Source organism: Filicampus tigris, chromosome 2 (genome assembly GCF_054856515.1).
Source record: "Filicampus tigris isolate MCC_2025a chromosome 2, RoL_Ftig_1.0, whole genome shotgun sequence".
NCBI lineage: Eukaryota > Metazoa > Chordata > Actinopteri > Syngnathiformes > Syngnathidae > Filicampus > Filicampus tigris.
The window spans coordinates 14,955,023-14,979,567 of record NC_141218.1 but is presented as its reverse complement, the minus strand read 5'-3'; the positions used below and the strand labels follow the sequence as shown (position 1 = coordinate 14,979,567).

The 24,545-nt window shown below is 42.4% G+C and overlaps 1 protein-coding gene across 4 annotated transcripts; it reads left to right on the top strand.

The window, feature by feature from the left end:
* The first annotated feature begins 103 nt into the window (after positions 1-103).
* Positions 104-23,729, top strand: LOC147151539 (histone-lysine N-methyltransferase, H3 lysine-36 specific-like). Of its 4 annotated transcripts, none has more exons than XM_086021410.1 (24): positions 104-245; positions 957-1,114; positions 2,789-3,564; positions 6,589-6,730; positions 6,818-6,990; positions 9,826-11,539; positions 11,628-11,752; positions 12,677-12,908; positions 12,979-13,076; positions 14,146-14,238; positions 14,318-14,506; positions 14,597-14,689; positions 14,976-15,099; positions 15,194-15,394; positions 16,986-17,165; positions 17,378-17,534; positions 18,345-18,550; positions 19,053-19,165; positions 19,245-19,514; positions 19,605-19,721; positions 20,493-20,634; positions 20,710-20,816; positions 21,481-21,679; positions 22,509-23,729. In XM_086021410.1, the coding sequence occupies exons 3-24, from the start codon at positions 2,806-2,808 to the stop codon at positions 23,267-23,269; spliced, it is 6,195 nt and encodes a 2,064-aa protein (XP_085877536.1). In that variant the 5' UTR covers positions 104-245; positions 957-1,114; positions 2,789-2,805; the 3' UTR covers positions 23,270-23,729. The 4 variants fall into 4 exon arrangements, with proteins under 4 accessions (XP_085877536.1, XP_085877529.1, XP_085877546.1 ...); XM_086021403.1 differs by lacking the exon at positions 104-245 and adding an exon at positions 283-413; XM_086021420.1 differs by lacking the exon at positions 104-245 and having other exon boundaries at positions 716-1,114; positions 12,985-13,076.
* The last annotated feature ends 816 nt before the right edge of the window (positions 23,730-24,545 follow it).

The following is a 24,545-nucleotide window of genomic DNA, read 5'->3' as shown; positions in this document are numbered from 1 at the left end:
CCTAAAATTACACATTAGTTAACATTCTGGTCAATTAATTACCGATACATTTATTAAAAGTTGTAATATCTCACACGATGTAGTTAGCGTGAGGTGAAAATTCATATAATAAAGGTGATATTACGTTTTTAAACGGTGCTGGGGCGAGGAGAGTGAACAAGTACTTGTGTTTCCAGATCATTCTTCTGCGAAAACGTGACTAAAGTAGGCCGCGTTTGGGTGTAAAACCCCAAATTTATTACGAGGTAAGTACATGTGCTGTCAAATCGGCGTGAGCAGTCCGTCTTTGTCTCATCTTGTGGCCCGCAGTCTTTTTGTACTGCAAAGTTGGAAGCGGCGCCCAGGGGCCTGTGCGTGCACGTGAAGACAACCCGCAAAGCGAACATATTTATCGGTGTAAAAGTTTCGAGTTTGTGAGTGTTTGCTGTCTTTCCGTTGTCGCATTTTTGCTCAAGCGGCCTCGCTCCTCTTTCCGTCGGGCTGAGAAAGCAACATGGCCGCTGCTGTTTGGAGCACTGTACTGTATTCCACGCACACGGGCCCCCCGCTGTAGAAACACGCGTTGGGGGTAAATGGCCATTCGTGAATTCGATTATTGACTCATAAGACGGTTTCGTGTCCTAATAGTTAACCTTGGTGCGCGTGCGCGAGGCAGCCGTCGCGCGCGCGCGCTCGTTTCGGGAGGCTTGGGTGTCACGGCCTGTGCTGTAAGCAGACTGACTGACTGACTGACTGGGGGGTTGGGTGGCGGTGCCGATTGGCTGCGGCTCACCAACACACTCGCTCGCTCACTGGGCTTGTTTTAACACAAACCGGAGGCCAACCAGGCGGGGATCATGTAGTCAATAAGCTAGCAGGAGTGCCAGAGGGGGGACCGCCGTTGGCTCGCTGACACGAGCTGCTCGTTATGGAGCTCGCTTTGTGTTTCTCAGAAGTGCTACTTTGTGTTTCTACAGTGGCAGTTCGCGAAGAGGGCCGGTGCAGAGAATGAGCGCCTTGCCTCGGCCTACTCGGGGACCGCTGCTGGGATTGTGCACATCTGCGCACTAACACTTGCTTTGTGCCTCATAATCACGCATCCGTTGTTGGTTTCATAGTGACCGACCAGCACATGGTGAGTTTTTCTCCCCCTTCCGCGCGTACTTTATTTTTGTGAGTTGTTTGTAGCTTCCCATGTCTGTCTTCCCATGTATGTGTCTGTGTGCTGGTTCTGTGTCACCACCTCCTTCCTGCAGAGCCTCCTCCATTGACTCCTCCGCCATAGCAATGGCCCTCAGCAGTCAATCCAAGTAGCTTTACTCTGCTGGATTTTGATGAATGAAATGTGTCACGCAAAAGTTGGGTTTTGTTGTGACCCGCCTCCTTGTAGAGGCCATGCAATGACAACTCCTCTCGAAATTAGGAGTGGGAAAACACTTTACAGTTAAATTTTTAGCAAGTCTCCTGACGGCTATGGTAAAACACATTTTTTATTACATGATATCAATAAAATATCAATACCTTTGCGATACTGTACTGCTTTTCGTCATTGGGGTCACGGGTGTGCTGGAGTCTATACTAGATGACTTTGGGCGAGGACTGGTTGCCATCCAATCGCAGGGCACAAATAGACAAACAACCATTTATACGGACATTCACACCTGTGTACATTTCTAATTAATGTAACACAAATGCTTTTGGATAGCCCTTTTTTTCAGACTGATACCAGTACGAGTATTCACTCTGATTACTTACCGATACCGGGTAGCAATTTCTGTAGTACTTTTGACATAACATGTCATTTAACTCAGTGACATAAAATTATGAACAAAGACCTTTCTTTCTGATGCAGATAATAGTTTGCCGATGTGTCAAATTGCCGCAGTATAGCACCAACGACTGCTAAGGACTTACTTACTCTATGTCAGATTATTATAATTTTTTTTTTTTTTGCTTTCAGTATCAGTGGCTGGTATCGGCAGCCTCCGAGAGAACGCAATACCTTGAAATAATGCCCGTAGCTTTTCCCATCCCTGCTTTAAGAATATTGGATGCTAGAAAAAAACTATATATAATAAACAAACCCAATGTATTCTTAGCTAATTAATTGTAATTACCCTTGATAATGTTCAACTATTGCATGGTGATGCACATTTAAGTTTGCGTCTGACTGGTAAAATTCAGATTAAAGCAATTCCAGAAGAAACTTATTGCATGTCTCTGCGATATGCATACTGCATGGGCCAATATCATGATATTGATATTTGTTTCAATATATTGTGCAGCCCTAGAACCTACACAAAACCTATCAAGTAAGGGACAAGAATTGTAACTGCCTCGCATGCTAAGAACACGCTTAGTCTGTAAACAATTACGGCGCAGTTCAGGTTCTGGATAAAATATGCGATGACTAATCATATGTTCAAGAAAGAAAGAAGAATATAAGTGAAACTGAAAACAGCATTTCCCAGGCTATTCAGATGGAACCAAGACTATAATGAATGCCATTGTCGAAACAGTTCAAGTTGTTAGTGTTGCTCTTGTCTGCATCCTTCATTTCCTAAAAAGAAGACCAATGATTGATATAATGATATTGCGTTTCCCCGAGTGAAGTTGTTGACGTTTCATTTTAGATGACACTTACGTGATTTCATCATAATGAATGCCCCCCTTCGGGTAACCACGATTGCAATGAAAACAAGTTCTCCACCGCTACTCTCAATGCACACTATTATTGAGCTTGCCCTGACTACAATTTTAGTGGCAATAAGAACTTAAACTAACTACCCTTTGTTTTCCTCCTTGACAGGGGCGAGCCATGACAACATGAGTCAGTCATACAGACCGGCTTTCCGCTCAGCGTTTGGCTCCACCAGCCAGCCAGAGCCGAGGCCCCGCAATGGCTTTGTGGGCGCCTCCTACCGAAGGCATTGCGGCATGGCGAAGCTCGGCTCGGAGCAGCCGTCGGCGTCCAATTGCTACGGCCCGCTGAAAACGCTGCGTGACTTGAACGCTGTGGCCAACAAGGTTGACCTCCACGCTAGGAACCGCTTGCACCCTTCAAGCCCGGTCGGGGATGATGCCGATGAGTTTGAGCCACCGTCTGTCCTTCTGCCTCCCTCGCCATGCAACGATAACACATCATTTGAGTGTCTGCCACCCTTCAACAAGAATGGCTTCCCCCCTCCCAGTCCGGACAGTCTAGAGTGTTGTTCTCCCACCTCAAATGGCTACCTACATTTTGGCTCTACATTATTTGACAGCAGTGACGCAAAGCAGCAGCAACACGATCATGTCGTGTACAAACGAAGCGAGGCCTTCAACCCTTATCACCAGACTTGGGAGCACGCTGTTACAGGCTCTCGAGCCTCAAACATTTCAGGCTCAGACAAAAGGACATACAAACCCACTGTTTTTAACCTGATGTCTAAAACTATATCGGAACTCAACCCCACTCTGAGCCCCAGCGCACTGCCAGACATCACCATGAGAGACGGGTGGAGCATGGACGAGGAATCGGAAAGTGATGTGGAACTTGGCTCTACCGATCCTGGGCTGATTTCGCCATCTGGCAGCAACTCTGATGTGAGTGGCAAACACTGCGGATTCTACACCTCAGGGAAACCAAGGCTTTGTCTAAATGTTTCTTGGTTGTACACTGCAGATTTCTTTTCAGAATTCTGTCTCTAAGGCTGGATTTACACTGTATGGTTCAAGTGACACAAGTTAGAATCTTTTTTTTTTTTTTTTTTACTCTCTGGCGACACAATTCGGATATGTAGTTGCCAATGTAATGGATGTCTTCAGAACGGAATTGGACCGCTTCTAAAAACAATCCGCTATATACAGGGTGACCCAAAACAACGGACCCCAACTTTCAATAGACATAATTTCTTAAATTAAAAAAAAAACAAAACATTTACGGAATCAAATGCAACTAGCTACAGGCATAACTAGTTTCTTGTGTTAAGAACATCACATTAAAATATTATACTCATTGGCCTTTTCTTCAGAAATTCATTTCAAATTTCCAAATCCAAATTTTCTTTCAGGGTTTTTTTTTGTGTGGGTCACCCTGTATCTAATATACAGATAAAGCATAGACAATAGGATATGGTCTAAATATGCTGCATTAGAGGTGTAGCAAATAGGAAATTATCAAAGTAATTGCAGAAACAGACGGTGGGGTAATGTGGAGGTTACCCTTATTTATCATTTGCGGAAAGAGTCAGCTCAGGCCAACCAAACTGTATGTAAAGCTTAAAATTTGTTCTATTTCTGTAGTATTATGTACTTACCTGTGGTCCCTGCCCGCCATTGGCACTTGTGGAGTTTTTCACATGCAATTTGGCCCTCTATGAATGCAGGTTGTTTTATTTGTTCTGTCAGTGTAAACGCAGCCCTATCTGATATGTCACTTGAAATGTACACAGAAAGAGACTGTCAAAAAAGTCCAGGTTTTAAATTGAAACCGGGCACTTGGACTTGCAGTTTACGTAAATCTAGTTAATTGTATTTTTGTTATAAGAAATATATATATTGGTAGCGCTGTAGGTCCCACAGTTGAAAAATGGAGTTAGGAATCCATAGAAGACTCTTGTCCGTGGTTGTTTGACACTATATTTAGCAGTCTATGATTGACAGGTCATTTGTCCAGTCAGCTTTAATAGACTCAATCTTATTTGTGACCTTGAGCAGGAAATGTGTGGATGGAAAAAGTTTCAACTTCATTATTTACCCCAAGCTGGTGGGACCAATTTATCACTAAGACTTGACAATTTAATTTTCAGACTCAGAGATGACATTATAGTTTTAGCTTACAATGGTGCATTACATTGTTGTACATTTTTTGGTCGCCTCATGAATGGAAAAAAAATATTGTCGCGAGTCTCGTATTTGATCTCGTTAGTTTGAGCCTAAAGAAGCGACAGGAGTGTGTTAAGATTGAGGCCCCGAATAATTTAAACTAGGATCTGGAATTGATACATTACAGTGGAAAAAGACTAAGGAAGAGGCAACTAATTTCATATGTTGTGTCAGCCCACGATTGCTGGGCCCGTGATCGGCTGATGGTCACCGTGTCGATCACTGGCGTCTCTCTTCTCCTGGGCCCATTATGGTGGTCGGCTGACAAAAGACATTGGTCAGACAGATGCACTTTTAGTCCTCAGAACGTTGGAAGAAATCAACTTCAGGCAGACAGGAAAAGCTAAGTCCGGAGTCCAGGTTTGAGCAGATCATAAATGAGTTTATTGAAACAAAACTCAGAGAATGGTACTTCAACCACTGAGCAGCAGGCTGAAGAAAATATGGACACACTAACACTTTGGAAGCACTTTGTTTGGTAAATCCCCTTTCTTTTGATTGGCCAGGACCTAAGATGGACTTATTTCCAAGGAATTCTTGTTCCTTCTGTATATATAAAAAAGACGCCACACTATATACCAGGGTTACGTGACTTAAAAGACCATAGCTATGTGACTTTCAAGAACATATTATTTATAATTGTCTCAAGACTATGACCTGCAAGACCATACCATCCACGTCTTCTACCCTTACCTCGGGTGTAAGGGTGTCCACATTGCCCTCTCATGACCATCACCTTTTTCTACTAGTGTCAGACCTTTTTCTCAATTTGGCGAAGATACTGTAACATTAACACTACGCTTGTGCTTGAATTCATCCTGGTGTACAGTTTGGTATCAATGCAGTCCTCTCAGTAGCTCCTGGCCTCTGCACTGTTGTGACTACTATTGATCACTGCCATTGACGGCTGTAGACGTCAAAGATCCCTTTTAACTGGACGGGCAGGGAATGAGTTCACTCTTTCACTGTCATTGACAGCTATATAAGTCAAAGATCCATTTTGACAGGGCTGGCAGTGAATGAGTTAATATCATAAATTGAAAGAAGCAATAGGACATAAACAGACACCACACATACTCCTCTCTCAATATAGGCAATTCCAGTGATCAGGGTAGGAATAATCTTGTATGAATATAATGTTGTGAAAAATGAAATGTAAGGGTTAACACAAAAGACAATAAAGCGCTTCTAGCCATGTGAATGAGGTGTATCAGAAAAGTTGAAACTGAAACTACAAATTATGGGTTCCCCCCCAAAATGTGGGCCGGATGAACAACCGGGAAATCTATAAACAGATCTTGCGGTGCTTCCTTTGTTCAGTGTGTGAGAAGAGGCGAAAATTCTAAGAGGGAAACCTGGCTGTGATGGAACAACCTTCCTACTCACAAGACCTGGTTCTCTGTAAAATTTGTTCACATTTTCCCAAGCTCAAGGGGACGGATTTTGAAGTCTTGGATGGAATGTAGATGACAGTGTTGATGGTGCCGTGGAGGATCCCGGAAGACTATTTCGAGCAGTGCGTGAAGGTGTGGCAGAGTTGGCTGTGAAAGTGCGTTGGACTGAAAAGAAAACGTGTATTTTGGATTTTAAATGCAGCATGTCTTGTGACTCGAGTCGTGGAACTTTTCTGACACATCTTGTAGTACTTTACTTAGTAATTACAAATGTTTTTGTTCATCATTTGTGATTTTGCACCTTTTTTATGAATACATTTTAAATGAATGGTTTAATCCTCTCACTTAGTACAAGAGTCCAAAAACAAGGCCTCCTCCATCAGTGCAACATGTGAAAGGCGAGTTGGTGTGGGCAAAGTTCAACCGACGGCCCTGGTGGCCCTGCCGAGTTCTCTGCGACCCTCAATTGGGCATCCACACCAAGATGAAACGTAAGCTTTCCTTCAGAGTGGCCGACTGCAAACGACATGATGGTCATAGTTAATGTTATCGTCCCAACTCTATTTGTTGCGTTCTAGTGCCCAGTCCCCGCCCCTGTCGCTTGTACTTCCTGGAGACTATTGGAGAGATGGTCGAGTGTGCCTGGGTCCCAGGGAACGCCATTTTTCCTTTCAAAGGGGGCTATCAGTTTGATGACCTGCCCATGCTGAGACCGAGAGGGAAGCAGAAGGAGAAAGACTACAAGTACATGGTAAATTACACATTAGTCACATGAATATGTATCAACAAATATGGAAATATAGAAAACACGCCCAAGAATACTGTCAAACTTATTTTTAATAAAATACACTTCTACAACAACCTTTGTACTTATATATCCAGAGAAAAAAATCTATTTCAGCCTCAAATCCATAGTAGAAATGCACAGTATTCAACACTTCTATTTCTGAAAACACAGTAGTTTAGGTTTTAAACTGTGTTCGTATAGAGCAATTTGCACAAGGCATGGGCATTGAACTACATTTTCTGAGTTGACAATGAAAAAAAAAAATTGAAGCTCAATTAAACAATTTAAATATATCAAAAAAAGTTAATAGAATGTGAAAATCGCGTGTTGGTTGGGGACACCTGTTCTAGATTGCATAGGATGGAGCTAAACACATTGCCGTCATTCAGTCGTGAACAGAATTGTAATTTTCATGTTTTAAAGGAATGCACGAAAACAAATAACGGGACTTTCAAAAAGTGCATTTTCCAACATGTTTTGCTTTGAGATAATGTACTAGGGGTTTCAGCCGTCACTTTTTTAAGTCGACGCAACTGTCATGAAAGTAGAGTTTACTTCGACTCGTCGCTGATGATGCCACAGATATTTTTTCTGTACAGTTCTATAATTTGAAAAAAAATTGCTGGAGGAGGAAATGCTTTGCAATAATCTATATTCACCAACAATGGACAGCTCATATACCGACTTTACGCACCTTACACGCACACACACACACACACACACAGGATGAAGGTTCACCCGCTGTCGCATGATTGTATTTCCAGCCAGAGAAAAAAAATCTTCAATCTCGGTGTGCTTGTTGCTCAAACAGTCAGGTAAACATTAGCACAACCTAACCAAACGGGGAGACCTGCCGTTTTTCCGTGAATTTGCGGCGTTTGCAAATACTCACAGCTGTTTGTGAACAGTGGAATCATTCCCTGTTCTTCTTCCACTTTGATTTATGTGATGTATTATTGATCAGTTTAGGAGTTCAAACAGACAGCAGGGCATATTCCACAATGTAACTTTTATTCATAATTGGAGGCAACGAAAACACATCAGCGTAAACATCCTGTTGCCGGTAATGTCAGACCTTCAAAATAAAAGCACGCCAGTACATGCACAACAATTCTGTCTGAAAATTAAGAGCCTGCCTGAGATTTTTTTTTTTCCCCTTCACTGTATCTTCGTCACTTACCAAAGTTGCACATTAAGAATTAGAAGACAATTCAAATAAGTTAAGTCAAGTGTGACTTTACATTTTCTTCAAGCCTTAAACACATTGTTAGCGACTATACGACGTCACTATCTAAATGCCGTTGTGGAGTAGAAAAGCCAAGTAGTATGAACAACCCTTAGTCAGTAAACATGACTGCTCTGTCAAATTTATTTTTCTTGTTATCATCCTTTTTGTGTAGCTGACACAGCTATTGTGATCCCACCTACACACCAAGTAGAGGACACTCAAACTGAACTGTCGAGCTTGGTGGAAATTCATATCTTAAGCAGCGTAACAGGAAAAACCTACTGAACTGAATTTCCACGTTTTTGCCAATGGGTATGCATGGACTGAGGGAAGAAAGGCAACATAATCGATGCATCATTTGTTCTGTACAAATTTCAATGAAAATATAAAAAAGTGACTGAATTTTTATCGAACACAAAAACAACAACAAAAAAGAATGTAATTTTAGGCGTAAATCAAAACTGAGGAATCGAAAAATGGACCACGGGACTGTGTTTGATTTTAATAGATAACACTGGGTAACACAATTTTTGTCGAGTTATGTCTGACAGCTATTTTTAAGTAATTTTCGGGTGGGGAATTCCAAACTGATCTCAGTTTGTCTCTATCGCATCAAATTTTTGAGCTGTAGGATCCCCGTTTTCTACACATGTTTTCCTAAAACATGTGAAATGAATGTGTATGTGTATAGATAAACTAAGATGGAATAGTTACAAGCTCTGAAAACTAAAAAAAGAGCATAAAGCAGAATAGAACTTATAATGGAATGCTCATGCTGACAAGGTCAAGAGAAAAGCCAGCACTAATTCCTACTTTGCTAGCTTTCTGTTTGTAGATATTGATAGTACTGACCTATGTATATGGGAGCTGCACACACCTCTCACCGCACTCTCTCAATTGTGACTGCACAAGCAAGTTGCCACCTAGATTTAGATGAGTCCATTCGTAATCAGCTCGTCTTCGTCTTATCATTGGAATTTTGCGGATCTGGAGGGCAATTCTTGAAAAAAATCTTGAGGTGCTAGAAAAAAAGTCAATTCCAGTGTTAATCATCATAAAAATCTAACGCAACAGATTAAAAAAAAAATCCCCAGTGTAATTGGGCATATTTTATGTGAGTTTGGTAACATAGAAAATCAAACTCAGTCTTGTGGGATCTTTTTCAATTTCATATTTTTGATCTGAGCCTAAATTGAAGAATGACCAATCTGATGCCCAAGTTTTCTTTCAGATTAAAAATGAACGTTTTTACTTTTTGATTTTTGATTGCCAATTGCAAAATAAAAGAACGAGTGGTACACATATTAGACATGCCTTTGCCTCCAGTTGTCAGTAAATTGCGACTGATCATTGCTGCTACGTACAGGAATAGGTTGTAGCATTGCTGGTTTCTTTTCGTAACACAGAAGCAGCTTTTCGAAAAGGTTGGCTGTTTTCCCTGCATCCAGCGTCTCACATGCATAGTATTGCCCTCGCCTCTTATTGCGTCCTCTCAATTTCGTCTCTCTTTTTTTTAGAAATTGTGATTTCTGTCATTAGACCCCATCAAATGCTGTTTCTGCTTTCTGCAGGTACCCAAAAGTTTGAAGTCTGCATGGGAAGTCAGCGTGACGGAAGCTGAACATTTGCTCTCTGTGCGAGAATGGAATGCAAAGTGTTTGCCTTCAGCGTCTCTCAATGGAGAGGAGTCAGTACACGGTCCATCGCAGGAGACCCCCTCTTTCTATGAACATGCCGGTCAACTCACATCCTCTAATACCGTTCCCAGAATCATTGAGCAACACGTTGACAAAAACTCAGCTGGAACACTGTCCAATCAGAGCAAAACTTACAAAAAGAAAAAGAAATGTCTGTCAGACATATTTGGGCATATTATCAGTGGGTCAACGGGATCAGAGGTCTTCACAGACACACTGGACCTTTGTACAACAAGCCAGGAACTGAAAAACGAACCAGAAGACTCACCTTATGCTAATCCGGAAACTGTTCCTGTGTTACATTGTCCAAAACGCTCAACGATGTCTCCTGTACGGGAACCAGACGAGGCATTCACAAAACTCCAAACAGTGTTCACAGAAACAGTCCAGCATTATACAGATTCACATTCTGCAAGCGCTTTTATGGACATTTCGGACTGTAAACATCAGAGATTAAGGAACGATGAAGAAACTTCACACCGTCCAATCAAAAAGCTGCCTGTGAGGACGCCAGCCATGAAAGCAGAGGAAGAGGTTGAGCTCCAAGATGCATTGGCTGCAAGCCAATTGTCAGCCCACTCTGATGATTGTCGCCCGAATGAAGCCAGCGGTACAGCTCTGATAAAAACTGAAGCATCTCCTTGTTGGGAATCAATCACTGATGCGCCATCCTGTGTAAATCACAGCACTCCAAAGAAGCGTACGAGGAAGCCCGACAAGAAGAAAAATAGTGTCGGCACATTAATAAAGTCTCGGATTGTGCACCGAAGGGATTCCTTTCCTCATCCTGTTCAAATCAAGACGGAGAATGATAGCCCTGTCAGCTCATCATCCTCCTCCCCCTCTTCATCACTGTGTCCCATGGATGCTTTACTGGATGCGAAGGAAGTCACGTTTAAGTCTCTGGTTGACGAGAACAGCGACTCTCAGGTGGCCGCATTTCGGCCGGATTCTAATTATAAATTCAGTACCTTCCTCATGCTCCTCAAAGACATTCATGACACGAGAGCAAAGGAGGGGAGGCCGCTGGTTGTCCCACCATCTCCGCTGCTGATCAAAGAGGAGCCTTTAGTCGTTCCTTCTCCTTCGTGTGGCGATCCGCTGACGGGCTCTTCTGGCACTTTGAGTCACAGAATTAAAACAGAGATTGAAGAATCGGGAAAATTCTCAACAGCGAAAACCAAGTGGAGGACTAAGGCGTTCATGTCAGCAGACACCTACCACTGTGAAAATGTTCCATTGCAGTTGGAGAACTCTGACAAACAACGGCGAAAACAGAGACTTCCTGCCAAGCTCAAACTTCAGTTGCCCGGCCTTTCCGCCAACATGGCCGATTTGGCTTTCGGCAGGGAATTTGTAAGCGGCCATGCCGATTTAGCTGAATTTGATCGTCCCATTCCCCGTGACGCTGCTGCCACCTACCTCTGCAAGAGCTCTGAATCTCCTATTGCCCCAAAGAAGCGCTGGCAGATGGTTGAGGAGAACGAGACAAATGGATCATACACTATGAACGCTTCTCCAGACGTTCGCCTGGAAGCTGAGAGGCTCTCAGACAATAACTCGTTCTCTGAGGAAAGCAGTGCAGCCGGTAAGACAAGAACTACTTCTTGGTATGGCTACACTTTTGGTTAAAAATGACTCCAAGGGGGGGGGGGGGGGTTCTGTCTTCACCGCAGGTCATTCTGAGAACAAACGCCTCCGGAAACCAACTAAAAGACTTCTGGAGTCCACGGAGGAATATGAACAAATATTCGCCCCAAAAAAGAAATCCACAAAACACGGCTTAGATTTCTCCGCTACGGTAATATGGTCATTGCACGCCCATACAGTACACCTCTATCATGACCTCAAAGGAAGTTTATCTCCTTCCCCAGGTGCAGGAAATGTTCATCTGAAAACATTTCATCATAAATAATGTGAAATCACAAATAGATAAACCAGTATGTGGTCAGTCGAGCAGCATTTCAACTATTCCTGCACAACATAAATTGTGAAAAAGTGACTTCAGTGTCACGTTTGTGTCAAAGATTAATTTAAGGCATTTATGCTGCCATCAAATACATTAAAGGTTAATTAACTCTTTCACTTCCAGGTATTTAAAAAAAAAAAGAGAAACTCTTGAGGGCAAGCCAGTTTAGAGCATTCAGACTGATCTTGCAAGGCTCTCAGATTATTGTGTTTTATGACTACGTTAAAAGGAAACTACCAAATGGAAGATTAGACTCTCTTCTTTCATGACACAAAAACGTTCGTTTCTACCTTATTATATTTTTTAGTAGTCAGCAGTAAAACAGGTTGGTTTTGCCCAAATAACCTATTGTGGACCCCAAAAAATGCAGAAAACAAGCTTTTTGTGAAACAATATATTTTATACACAACAGTGACTTTGCTAATAATTTTTGCTCAAGTGATGCCACAAACATCTGAACAGTCCTTGTCGTCTATCAAATAGCTAGTGTAGCAATTTTACATTTGACAAAATTTCCAAACTATTTGCGGGCTATTTAGTGGTAGTAGTAGCAGTATTTAGTAGTGTGTGCGCATTCATGAATGCCGCGAGTGTGCATGTATACACGTACGTGCATTACGTCATCGCACACAAAACTACAATACGCAGACAACATTTAATCAGCACGCATTGTCTTGTTTTCAGTCTATCCTCTGTATTGCTCGCGTTGGTCAAACATTAAAGGTCGTATTGATACATTGTACCTGTGCCTCTCAGGTTCTCCGTGATAGCAGTGAAAATGTGTCGCCGGTCCTGGATCTCAGCATCACATCGGAGACACTTGCCTCACCATCAGTCTCCATGGCGCCCCCTACCTCTCCATCTACCGAGGCCGATGGTCAATCTCAGGATCAATGCCCCCCCGATGAGCTCCCCACCTCCCCAGCCACAACTCAACCCTCTCATGACACGGTCACAGCCGAAGAAGCTGATCTACCTCCAAAATCTGGTATTGTAGTGTTTGAACAATCCCACGTGTCATTTCTGGATATTGCACGATGATATCATTCCGCTCCTAGTTGCAGATTTAACACCAGAAAGAAAAAGGCCTCGGAAGCTGTCTCATGATGTTCTGGATTGTACCATTGAAAAAGTGTCGGCCCCTCCAAAGAAGGGGGTAAGTCGTGAGTGGCTGTTCTGTTCTTTGGGCATTTTTAGACTCATGAGGCGCAACTCTATTCAAAGCCACCACAGAAATCTCTTTTCACTCAAAAAAGTGGTAGTGTCTTTGTGTTTGGTTGTGCAAATTAGTGTGCGATTCACCTACAGCGGCCCCGATTTTTTTTTTTTTCAAGGAACACACACTTGTCAACCTTGTTGACAGCATTCCGCAGTTGAGATTGATCCTTTTTAACTCAGTCAGTCCCCGCGATGCATTTTTATGCCTTTCAAGAATCCACACATTCAATCCCACATATGTATTTTTTTGTCTTTTACATTTTTTCACAAGGGAGAGTAGAGGAAGGTCTGAAAATGTTTGTCATTGGGTCTTTACAGGGGGTTCACTGTATTGTGAAGCCACACAAATGAAAAAGCTCTGTCATGGAAACAACCAGTGCAACATCAAATCTTGTCATCAAGGGGAAGTCAACCCAAACATATTTTTTTCAAGAATATGTTCTATGCAAGCCCACTAGTTGAAACAAGGCATTCTGATAAACATTGCGTTTGTGGAATAAGAGTTAATCCACTCGTTTTTAGCCATCTCAGGGGGCGGCCATTTTGTCACTTCTGTCGACTGAAAATGACAAATGCTCAGGGCTCAGGTAATGACCAATCACGGCTGACCTGCATTCGATAGCTGAGCCGTTATTGGTCGTTGCCTGAGCCCTGAGCAACTGTGATGTCATTTTCAGTCGACAGAAGTGACAAAATGGCCGCCCCCAGAGATGGCTAAAAACGAGTGGATTTTGCTGCTTCACTCATATTCCACAAACGCAATATTAATCCGAATCCCGTGTTTCAACAAGTGGGCCTGGTGGGAACATATTCTTGAAAGAAATAAGTTTGGTTGACTTTCCCCTTTAAAACAACAGAAGTCAACAGGCTAACTCTTGAATAATAACAAGTTGTATACTACACATAGGATGATGTGACTATTACGTTTTTATGGCCAGGACCATTCTTTGAAGTTCCTTTCTGATTGTGTGTGGTGCGTTTGATTAAATATTACTATTTTCACACAGGAGCCAAAGTGCCCCCCAAAGGTTTTCTCTGAAGTAAAAGTGTTGGTCGAGAAAACCGCTGTTCCTAAGAAGCTCAAACCTAAGGAACATTTGGTCAGCATTTGTCACAACACCTACCAAATTCGTTGTGACGTTTCAATAATCTTGAATAAATTACATTTGTTCTTAACAGCTTGCACCTGTCAAGAAAGAGAAACCTGCTCCCAGCTCATCTTCCGTCGCTGTTACTACCACTCCACCCTCCGAGGCCGAAGACGTCAAGGTTGTCACTCCGACCATGTCCCCTGAGCAGAAGGACAAGTCGATGCCCTGCAGCACTGAAGAGAATCATAACATAGACAGTGAAACTCCCAAAGCTGAGGTGATCACGTCATATCCTTTAGTCTGTTGAAAATAGAACGTGTCAATCTGTTATTTAGCATAGATTAAAGTTCTGTCTTGATTTTTGTAGCTGCTTGATGCCAGTGTGATGGACAGCCCATCTTCCCAAGTGGATGTTAAAGGGAAAATAGCTGTTTCCTCCTTTAAGGAGAATGTCTGCCAGGTGAGTCGGCGCTCCTAAAATGTATTAACCCGAACCCAGGTCTTCCTCCTTATGCATTTTTTTTCAGCCACCGCTCCACCATTAATTCATCAAAATAAAGGTTGTGATAAAAGTAAAACCAGGATGTGGGTCATGGTTGTGAGATGTTTTTGTAACATTCTTAGCAATAATACAAGTGTAAAAAAATGGGATTCAAAATGAACTCTGACAAATGCCTAATGTGGAAAAGGGAGACACTGTACTTGAGGAGGTGCTTGGCCTTTGTTTTTACGATGCCTTCGCGTAGGTGTGCGAGAGGACAGGAGACCTTCTGGTATGTGACGGCCACTGTTACGGAGCCTTTCACCCACAGTGTATTGCTTTGTCTGCGGCACCCAAGGGAAAATTTCACTGCCAACAGTGTACCTCCGGTGAGTGAGAGTGCCGTCTACCTGTGATGACCGTGACTGCTTTGTGTTGCCTTAAATGAACTGAATGCACATTATTCCTTTGCTACAATTGTAGGCATTCACACATGCTTTGTGTGTAAGAAGTCTGGTAACGGCGTAAAGCGATGTATAATCCCACTGTGCGGAAAGTTCTATCACACGGACTGCATCATGGCGTTTTCGGCCACGCAGCGACACAACAAAAGCTTCCGCTGCCCCTTACACGTTTGTTTGGCGTGTCACATCGCCAATCCTCTCAATGCTTGCAGCTCCAAAGGTAAGATTCATATATTATATGTTCTGACTTAGGGATTTCTATTTGTAGTAGGGATGTAACGATTCACTCAAGCCCCGATTCGATTGGATTTTTGATTTTCTGTTCCCCATTTTCGATTCAATTGGAATTTTTTTTTTTTTTTTTTCATCGCTACCATGCTTGTCTCTGTGCGCTAGTGTGGTGCTGCAGCCATCCACAAACGCAATACTCAATGATGTTTGGTGCAAACGTGTCATGTAGGGCTGCCACAAACTGTTATTTTGCTAGTCGACTCATCCCCAACAGTAGTGGCGATTAGTCAACTAATCAGGTCATATGTAAATCGCGGCATAATCGTCGCACCAGGCTCTTATATGACTATCGGTAGCGTACAGCTTCAGTTCTTTAAAGCAAAAGTCAACCCAAACTTCTTACAATTTTTCAAGAATATGTTCCCAGCAGGGCCACTCGTTGAAACACGGCATTCTGATTAATTTTGCGTTTGCGGAATATAAGTTAAGCAGCAAAATGCACTCGTTTTTAGCCATCTCTGGGGGCGGCCATTTTGTCTGAAAATGACATCGCAACTGCTCACAACGACCAATCACGGCTCAGGTTCAGAAAACAGGTCAGCCGTCATCAGTTGCAGTAGCATCAGTTGCAAACTTTCCATGGGAGGTTTTGTGGGGAACTTTGGAAGTATTGAATTGGATTAGTAACTTTCAGTTATAAAATTTGATGTTATTGTATGCCAGTATAATAATGAAAATGTTTAGTTTTAAAGCAGACATCCATGGAAATTAGTATTTTGAATTAGTATGTAAAATAGTTTTGATTGAAAATAGCTGCATCTCTTTTGTAGTTACCGGTAAATAAAATTAATGTATAGTCCCAATCCGTACTGCCTACCTGCAATTCAAAAAGCAATACCTCTCACTCATTTCAGGTTACAGGTCCGTAAATAGACCGAATTGATGTTTCTCAAATTTAACCAAGCTTCCCTGTTATAGGATAGTATCATTTTGCAAATGCAAATCCAGTATATTCCTGAAATTTTCCATTCATTTCCACAAATTCCTATTCATTCATGAGACAGTTCCAAACTTAAAATTTTCAGAAACAAGCCAATTGTATCAAAATAATTTAGAAGAATGAATGAATCCTGATGAATCCTGCCCATGCCGCAAGCAAATTGCAGTCTAGAACTATGTTTAAGATTCTATACTAAGGCTCCAAAGCATTATACCCATCCAGCCAAGCCATTTTTTTATATATTGTGTTCCGTGTTGGACCTGGAGAAGTTGTATTGAGAAAAAAGGGGGGGGGAAATATATATATATATATATATATATATATATATATATATATATATATATAAAAATATTTTTCAGGTCCCATCACGTAATTTTTTCACGCTTAAAAAAACTGATGTTGCTGTATGACTTATTATGTAAAAAGGTCCTGGGTTGAGCCCAATGCGCTGTATGTGTTTTCTTGACTAAATCAATGCACTGTACGTTATCACCGCCGTGACAATAACATTTTTGGAGCTAACCCTTGATCAGTTGAGAAATCTTTTGAATATAGTGCACTTTGTTCTCATGCGCGGCAGGACGTTTGGCTCGTTGCGTGCGCTGCCCTGTGGCTTATCACGCGAATGACAACTGCATGGCAGCCGGCAGCGTGGTGCTGGCCAACAACGGTTTTCTCTGCCCAAACCACTTCACTCCTCGGAAGGGCTGCAAGAACCATGAGCACATCAATGTCAGCTGGTGCTTTGTGTGCTCGGAAGGTAATTCCCCTTGTGAAATCTCCTTTCTGTTGTTTATGGTTTAACTTGGATCTGCCCGGTGGGATATGACCACAGTTTGTCTTTTTCTTTTAAGATTCCTCTTCCCAGTCGCAACTCAAAGTTAAAAGCCTTTAGTCATCAAAAACAGCCGCAAATAAAAACAACGCGTCATCCCTTCAGTGCTTTGAATGTGTTTGCAATATTTTTTGCAGGAGGCAGCCTGCTTTGCTGTGAAGCCTGTCCTGCTGCTTTTCATCAGGAATGTCTCAATATGGAGATGCCTCAAGGCAGCTGGTTCTGCAACGATTGCAAGGCAGGAAAAAGGCCACGGATCAAGGACATACTGTGGGTCAAATGGGGACGCTACAGGTACGGTTCAGCATTTGGATGGAAGTTTTGAAACGTGATCGGCTTGTGATGCATCATTTTGGAAAGTCGGCGTAGCTCTCTCCACAGCAAACTGGCGCGGGCGGTTCGTGGGAACGGGCGTTTATTGCTTTCGAATCCTCTGCCGTGGTCTTGACTTGGACGCGCCTTGTACACGCCATCGCACGACGCGCAGAACTACATTTATGAACAATAAAACAGTACAAATGAGACGCGCGGCGTCGACATAGTAGACGAAAAGTACAACAGATGAATACCTCGACGGCCGCTTGCCGTGAAAAGAGGTGAATGTCCGGTAATCCACAAAGGAATTTCTTTTGTCTTCATCAATGTCCTTCTGACGTCAGTTTAACTTCGGAGCATGAACGGTAGCATTGGCATGAACAGGTGGACATGCGCAGTTATTGTCCCTCACTCCAAACTTGCAGTTGTAGCAACACAAGAAACAAAAGTTCCGGACATGAACACAACATGACATTATCAACTGTAATTAGCATGTTCCCTTTTTGTTACATCTAAGCAATACCTTATATTTACCAAAATGATGTATTCATTCACAACAACAAAAAATCACTGAATTTCTGACTCTACTGACAAACTACGAATTATTAATTTTGAAATCCAAGCGTTGCAGAGGACCAACAGCTCTTTCCATCTTGAACTGGTGGTGATCAAAGTTGAGCTGCAGAAGAACATATTGTGTCGTACATATGTGGCAGCGTATTCGTAAAAAAGCATGATTATCTTTGATTGTGTATTTCGAAAATGAGATCAAATTGAAACTCTTTGCAGGTGGTGGCCTGCTGAAGTGTGTTTGGCCAAAGATGTCCCAGATAACATCCTGAGGATGAAACATGAGGTCGGGGAGTTCCCGGTGCAGTTTTTTGGCTCCAAGGATTTTGTTTGGACTTACCAAGCGCGCGTGTTCCCCTACATGGAGGGTGACACCCACAACATTGAGAAAATGGGCAAGGGGGCAGACACCGTGTACAAAAAGGGTAAGATGTGCTCTTGTGCATTTTGAATAATCATCTTAAAACGAAATTTGTCCCCAGCAGGCCCACAAGTTGAAACACGGCATTCTGATTAATTTTGCGTTTGTGGAATATAAGTTAAGCAGAAAAATGCACTCGTTTTTAGCCATCTTAGGGGGCGGCCATTTTGTCTGTCGACTGAAGATGACATCGCAACTGCTCAAGGCTCAGGTAACGACCAATCACGGCTCATCTTCAGAAAACAGGTGAACTGTGATTGGTCGTTACCTGAACTATGAGCAACTGTGATGTCATTTTCAGTCGACAGAAGTGACAAAATGGCCGCCCCCGGAGATGGCTAAAAACGAGTGGATTAACGCTTATTCCACAAACGCAATATTCATCAGAATGCCCTGTTTCAACTGGTGGGCTTGCGTAGAACATATTCTTGAAAAAAATATGTTTGCGTTGACTTCCGCTTTAAATGAGAGCCGTTTTGTTTGAATGTTGAACGGTGTCTTTGTAGCCCTGACTGAAGCAGCGGAAAGATTCAAAGAGCTTCAAGCTGAAAAGGAAATGAGGCAACTTCAGGAAGACAGAAAGATTCACAAAAAGCCTCCTCCATATAAACACATCAAGGTGCTTTTTCTCAATGGGTCTTTGGATCTCTGTCGCCGGCATTCCATTGTACATAAAAACACTTGCCTGGTCCTCTTAGGTCAACAAGCCAATTGGGAAGGTGCAGATCATCACAGCTGACCTGTCTGAGGTCCCGCGCTGCAACTGCAAGGCGTCGGACGAGAACCCGTGCGGCGTGGATTCCGAGTGCATTAATCGCATGCTGTTGTACGAGTGCCATCCTCAAGTTTGCGCCGCGGGGGAGCGGTGTCAGAACCAGACCTTCACAAAACGCCAGTACACGCTTGTTGAGATATTCAGGACACTGTCGCGCGGCTGGGGTTTACGCAGCGTGTCCGACATCAAGAAGGTGGGTCCAAAATGTAGCGCCGCAGCTCACAATGTGGTTTTGTTTTTCTGGTGGCGCTTTTCACTAATGTGCTGTTGTGCTTCTTCACAGGGAGCTTTTGTGAGTGAATATGTGGGGGAGGTGATAGATGAAGAAGAATGTCGGGCCCGAATCAAGCATGCTCAGGAAAAAGACATCTTTAACTTCTACATGCTGACATTGGACAAGGTAATACACTTTGGTTAAGTGGTATACTGTATTTGTGGGGAGGCAGACCGACCATACAATGATAAACTGCACTACAAATTGAATGGAAACATGGCTTTAAAGCGGGAAGTCAACCTAAACCTATTTTTTTTTCAAAAATATGTTCTATGCAGACCCACTAGTTGAAACAAGGCACTCTGATAAATATTGCATTTGTGGAATAAAAGTTAAACAACACGTTTTTAGCCATCTCGGGGGGCGGCCATTTTGTCACGTCTGTCGACTGAAAATGACATCACAACTGCTCAGGTAATGACCAATCACGGCTCATCTGTTTTCTGAAGCTGAGCCATGGATGGTCATTATCTGAGCCCTGAGCATCTGTGATGTCATTTTCAGTCAACAGAAGTAACACAATGGCCGCCCCCTGAGATGGGTTAAAAACGGGTGGATTTTGATGCTTAACTCATATTCCACAAACGCGATATTAATCAGAATGCCGTGTTTCAACTAGTGGGCCTGCATAGAATATATTCTTGAACAAAAATATGCTTAGGTAGATTACCGCTTTAAGGTGTTAGTCCAACAGTATTTTCAATGGAAAAATTTCATATACAGTATGTTGTATATACAGTATCGTGTTCGTTTGACACATTTTGGATCCTGAGAACACAAATATTTTAAACTACAACAGCATAGTTGTCATGTAAACGCTAATAAATAGATAACAAAAGACAAGTCATATCTGTGATAATGCGTGTTTTGTCTTTTTTTTTTGTCTTTCAATCCCAGGACCGAATCATCGATGCAGGACCCAAAGGGAATCAGGCTCGCTTCATGAATCACAGCTGCCAACCAAATTGTGAAACTCAGAAATGGACTGTGAATGGGGACACCCGCGTGGGACTGTTTGCTTTGCAAGACATCCCAAAAGGTTTGAGCTACAATCTGCAACCTGTTGTGGTAGTTTGCACGGTACTAAGGTACTGACAGAAGGTGTACTTTTTAGGTGTGGAGCTAACTTTCAACTACAACCTCGAGTGTCTCGGCAATGGCAAAACGGCCTGTAAATGTGGAGCACCCAACTGCAGTGGCTTCCTTGGTGTTCGACCCAAGGTAAAAATCAATTCTCTGACACTGAACTTTTCAACACTATTTTTGCTATCTTTACCCTTCTCTTGAAAAAAAAAAGTCTCAGCTAAATCGGAATTAATCAATTGGACAAGTCGCTTCACTTTGTCATGTGTCTCCCCACATAACCACATAACTGTTAACGATAGGGATGTAATGATTCATTCAAGCCCCGATTCGATTCGATTTTCAGTTACCGATTTTCAATTCGATTCGATTTTTTTTCCAAAATCGCTACCATGCTTGTCTCTGTATGCAAGTGTGGTGCTGCAGGCATCCACAAACACAATACCCAATGATTAGCGCAAGCGCATAATTTGATCTACACATTCAAAACGTGGTATGCATCTGGAATGGGAAAAAAATTATAGCACTCTAATTTGGTATATTCTAATGATCTAGGTATGTTATGTCTTTTGTTAGGTGTTGCTGTATACGGCTTGTGAGTGCTGAGATGGCACAGTTCGATTTGAATCGATTACTCTATTAATCAGGTTGGATCGATTTTTTATCGATTTCCGATTAATCGTTACATCCCTAGTTAACGACCAATTGGGTATTAACAAAACATGGCCACGTATCCTTGACGACCTTGACGAACTTCAATCAGTGATATGCAAAATTGCTTTCCGCCGTCCTTCTTGTTCAGAACCAGCCGCCAGCTGAGAAAATGAAGGAAGGGAAGAGGAGAGGGGGCATGAAGAAGAAGACCAAGCAAGAGGTGACCAAAGAGAGGGAGGATGAGTGTTTCAGCTGCGGTGACGGGGGCCAGATCGTGTCGTGTAAGAAGCCCGGTTGCCCGAAGGTCTACCACGCTGACTGTCTCAACCTGGCCAAGAGACCTGCAGGCAAGTACTGCCTTAAACCGTTAAGTAGGTTGGCTGCCATAAAGTATTCCTGGGATTCAAATCTGATCACATCAACAGAGAAATAAAAATAGCCCTGTATTGAATCAAAGTAGTAAAACACAAAAGAAAATGTGAAGAAATCAACCGGAATGTAATGGAATGTAGTTACTGTATGTACTGTGGGGCCGAATGAGTTTGACAAAAACTCTTAATTGGGATTTTTTTTCTCACTCAACATTGCAATGTAATATGTGATTTTTTTTTCTAAGGTCTCTTCCATTGTATTTTTTAAACAAAATATTACTTGCAGCAAATCTGTTTAAAAGCCCAAGTTGGTTTCCAGTTCCAGTTTCCAGGGTGCAGTTCCAGCACCCTCTAGTGGTTAGTTTATTAGTGCAGTTTAATGTGATGCATGACTATCCAATCCTTTTTCTGTGTGAATGTCCAAAAACAGAATATTGTGATGTTTTTTTTTTTTTAATATGACCTTTTTTTTTCTTTCCAATATCGTTAGCTTTTATACAGCATTGTGAGCTTTTTATGTATCGCCAATCTCTCCACAATATCGTAATAATTATCATACCGTGATGTTCATATCGTAATATTATCGCATTGCGACATTTGGATATCGTGACATCCCTAGTGGCTACTGCCTCCTTGAGTACCCAATATCTTAAAATAAGGCTGGTATCGTTACTTGACCATTGCTTACCTTCAATTTTGGCCCGCAACCTAAAACAAAATATTAGCCAATATATATTTTACCATTCAATTACAATATCACCCTATTGCAAAACAAAAATATAAATGAGCACAATATCATTTGCAGGTCGATGGGAGTGTCCGTGGCACCAGTGTGACATCTGCGGCGTAGAAGCGGCTTCTTTCTGCGAGATGTGCCCCAGCTCATTCTGCAAAGCACATCTCGATGGCATGCTCTTCATCTCCAAGCTGGATGGCAAGCTGTCCTGCAGTGAGCACGATCCCTGCGGGCCCGACCCCCTGGAACCAGGCGAGATCCGTGAATACGTGCCCAACGCGACCACCTCGAAGCCCGTTGCTACGCCACATGCCTCTTCTGCAGTCCCGGGATGTGAAGGTTCTTCCCCAGCCGCCTCGCACGGCGGTCAGGCTGGCTCGGCTACTCGCAAGCCGCCTCCTCCTCCTCCTCCTCCTCCTCCTCCTCGTCTCTACATAAACACAAAGACGGCTACCTCAAGCTTCATCCCCTCCGGCGGGTCTTACCTCACAGACAAGTCAGAAGAGCAAGCGTTTTCCAGCCCGACGTCCTCCAAGGGTCAGAGCGAGGATGGCGAGATGGAGGAAGGGGAGGTGTGTGGGGTGGAGGTAGACCTGGACGACGATGACATTGATGAGGATGAGGATGAGGATGATGACAATGGTGATGATGATGATGAAGACGACGACGATGATGATGAAACAGATGACGACATTGGAGAGATACAGTTAGTGGAAGATGAGCAACTGTACGGAGGCAGTCTAGAGGAGGAGGAGCCAGACATTTATGGCAATTGGGGTGATTACGTTGAAGAAGATGCTGGCGACGAAAAGGTTGAGGAGGGTGACTAGGGCAGAAGAAAAGACGATGCCAAGTGACCCTTAAAGTCACCTCCTGTAAATGCAACATTTCCTTCTCCCTGGTACAATATTGCCTTCTAATCCCAGACAGCTAGCTGGGATTCGTATTGGTGCTAAGGCCTGAGGGGCACATTCACTCATTTTATTTTGTTTTTTTTACTTCTGTTGATATTTGTTTATCTGAGGTCTGGTGCATTTAGCTTCAGTTGTGCATTCTATAACACATTGTTTACATCTGACTTTTTGAAGACGTTTTTTTTAAATATAAAAAGCAAGTTTTTTTTTTTATCTGGCAAAACTGTAATGAGAAGGGCATTTTGTTGTTGCTACCGTCTTTCACAATGTCTTCTAAAGAAAAAGAAAGCATTGGAATGCTCTCATGTCATTGTTTTCACGTTGTACTTTGACCCAATTGCAAAAATAAACACACTGGAGTCATTGAAGACTGCAAGACGGGCATTTTTTACAAGAAACAAAATCTAAATACTTTTTTAGTTCATATCCACTGACAATTAATATTGATGCCCAAGGCAATACATATATGTTGCATTCGGACAGTTTCCAATTCTATTCACATTTTGTTTCAAGCAGATGACAAAAAAATCCGCCAAATTCTACACACAGCAACCTATAATGACAATTTATGCAAAGATTGTGTATTTTAAAAAACGTAGAAATGCTTGTGTGTATGGTATGGATTTATATTTATAGATTATATATATATACTGTACATATAGATACTGTCGATGTAGCTATTTATAGATGTTTAGTCATGGAGACGTATACTGCCAATGCTTACATACAGTATATACAGGGTGGGCCAAAAGTAGGTTTCCAATCCCTTGCTATATCAATCAATCACATTTTATTTATATAGCACTTTTCATACATAAAAATGCAACTCAAAGTGCTTTAAAACATTCAAAGCAAAACATAGAATTATCTTCAATTAAAAGAAAAGATAAATTATTTAAAAGTTGTTGAAAGCCAAACTAAAAAGGTGTGTCTTGAGCTTCCTCTTAAAAATATCAACAGTCTCTGCAGACCTGACATCCTCTGGCAGGCTATTCCAAAGGTGAGGACCAAAACGGCTGAATGCAGCCTCGCCATGCATTTTGGTCCTCACCCTTGGAATAAATAAAAGGCCGGCGCCAGAGGACCTCAGGATCCGCGAGGGCTGGTATGATAAAAGCAAATCAGATAAATAAGATGGCCCAAGACCATTAACACATTTATAAACTAATAAAAGTACTTTAAAATCGATCCT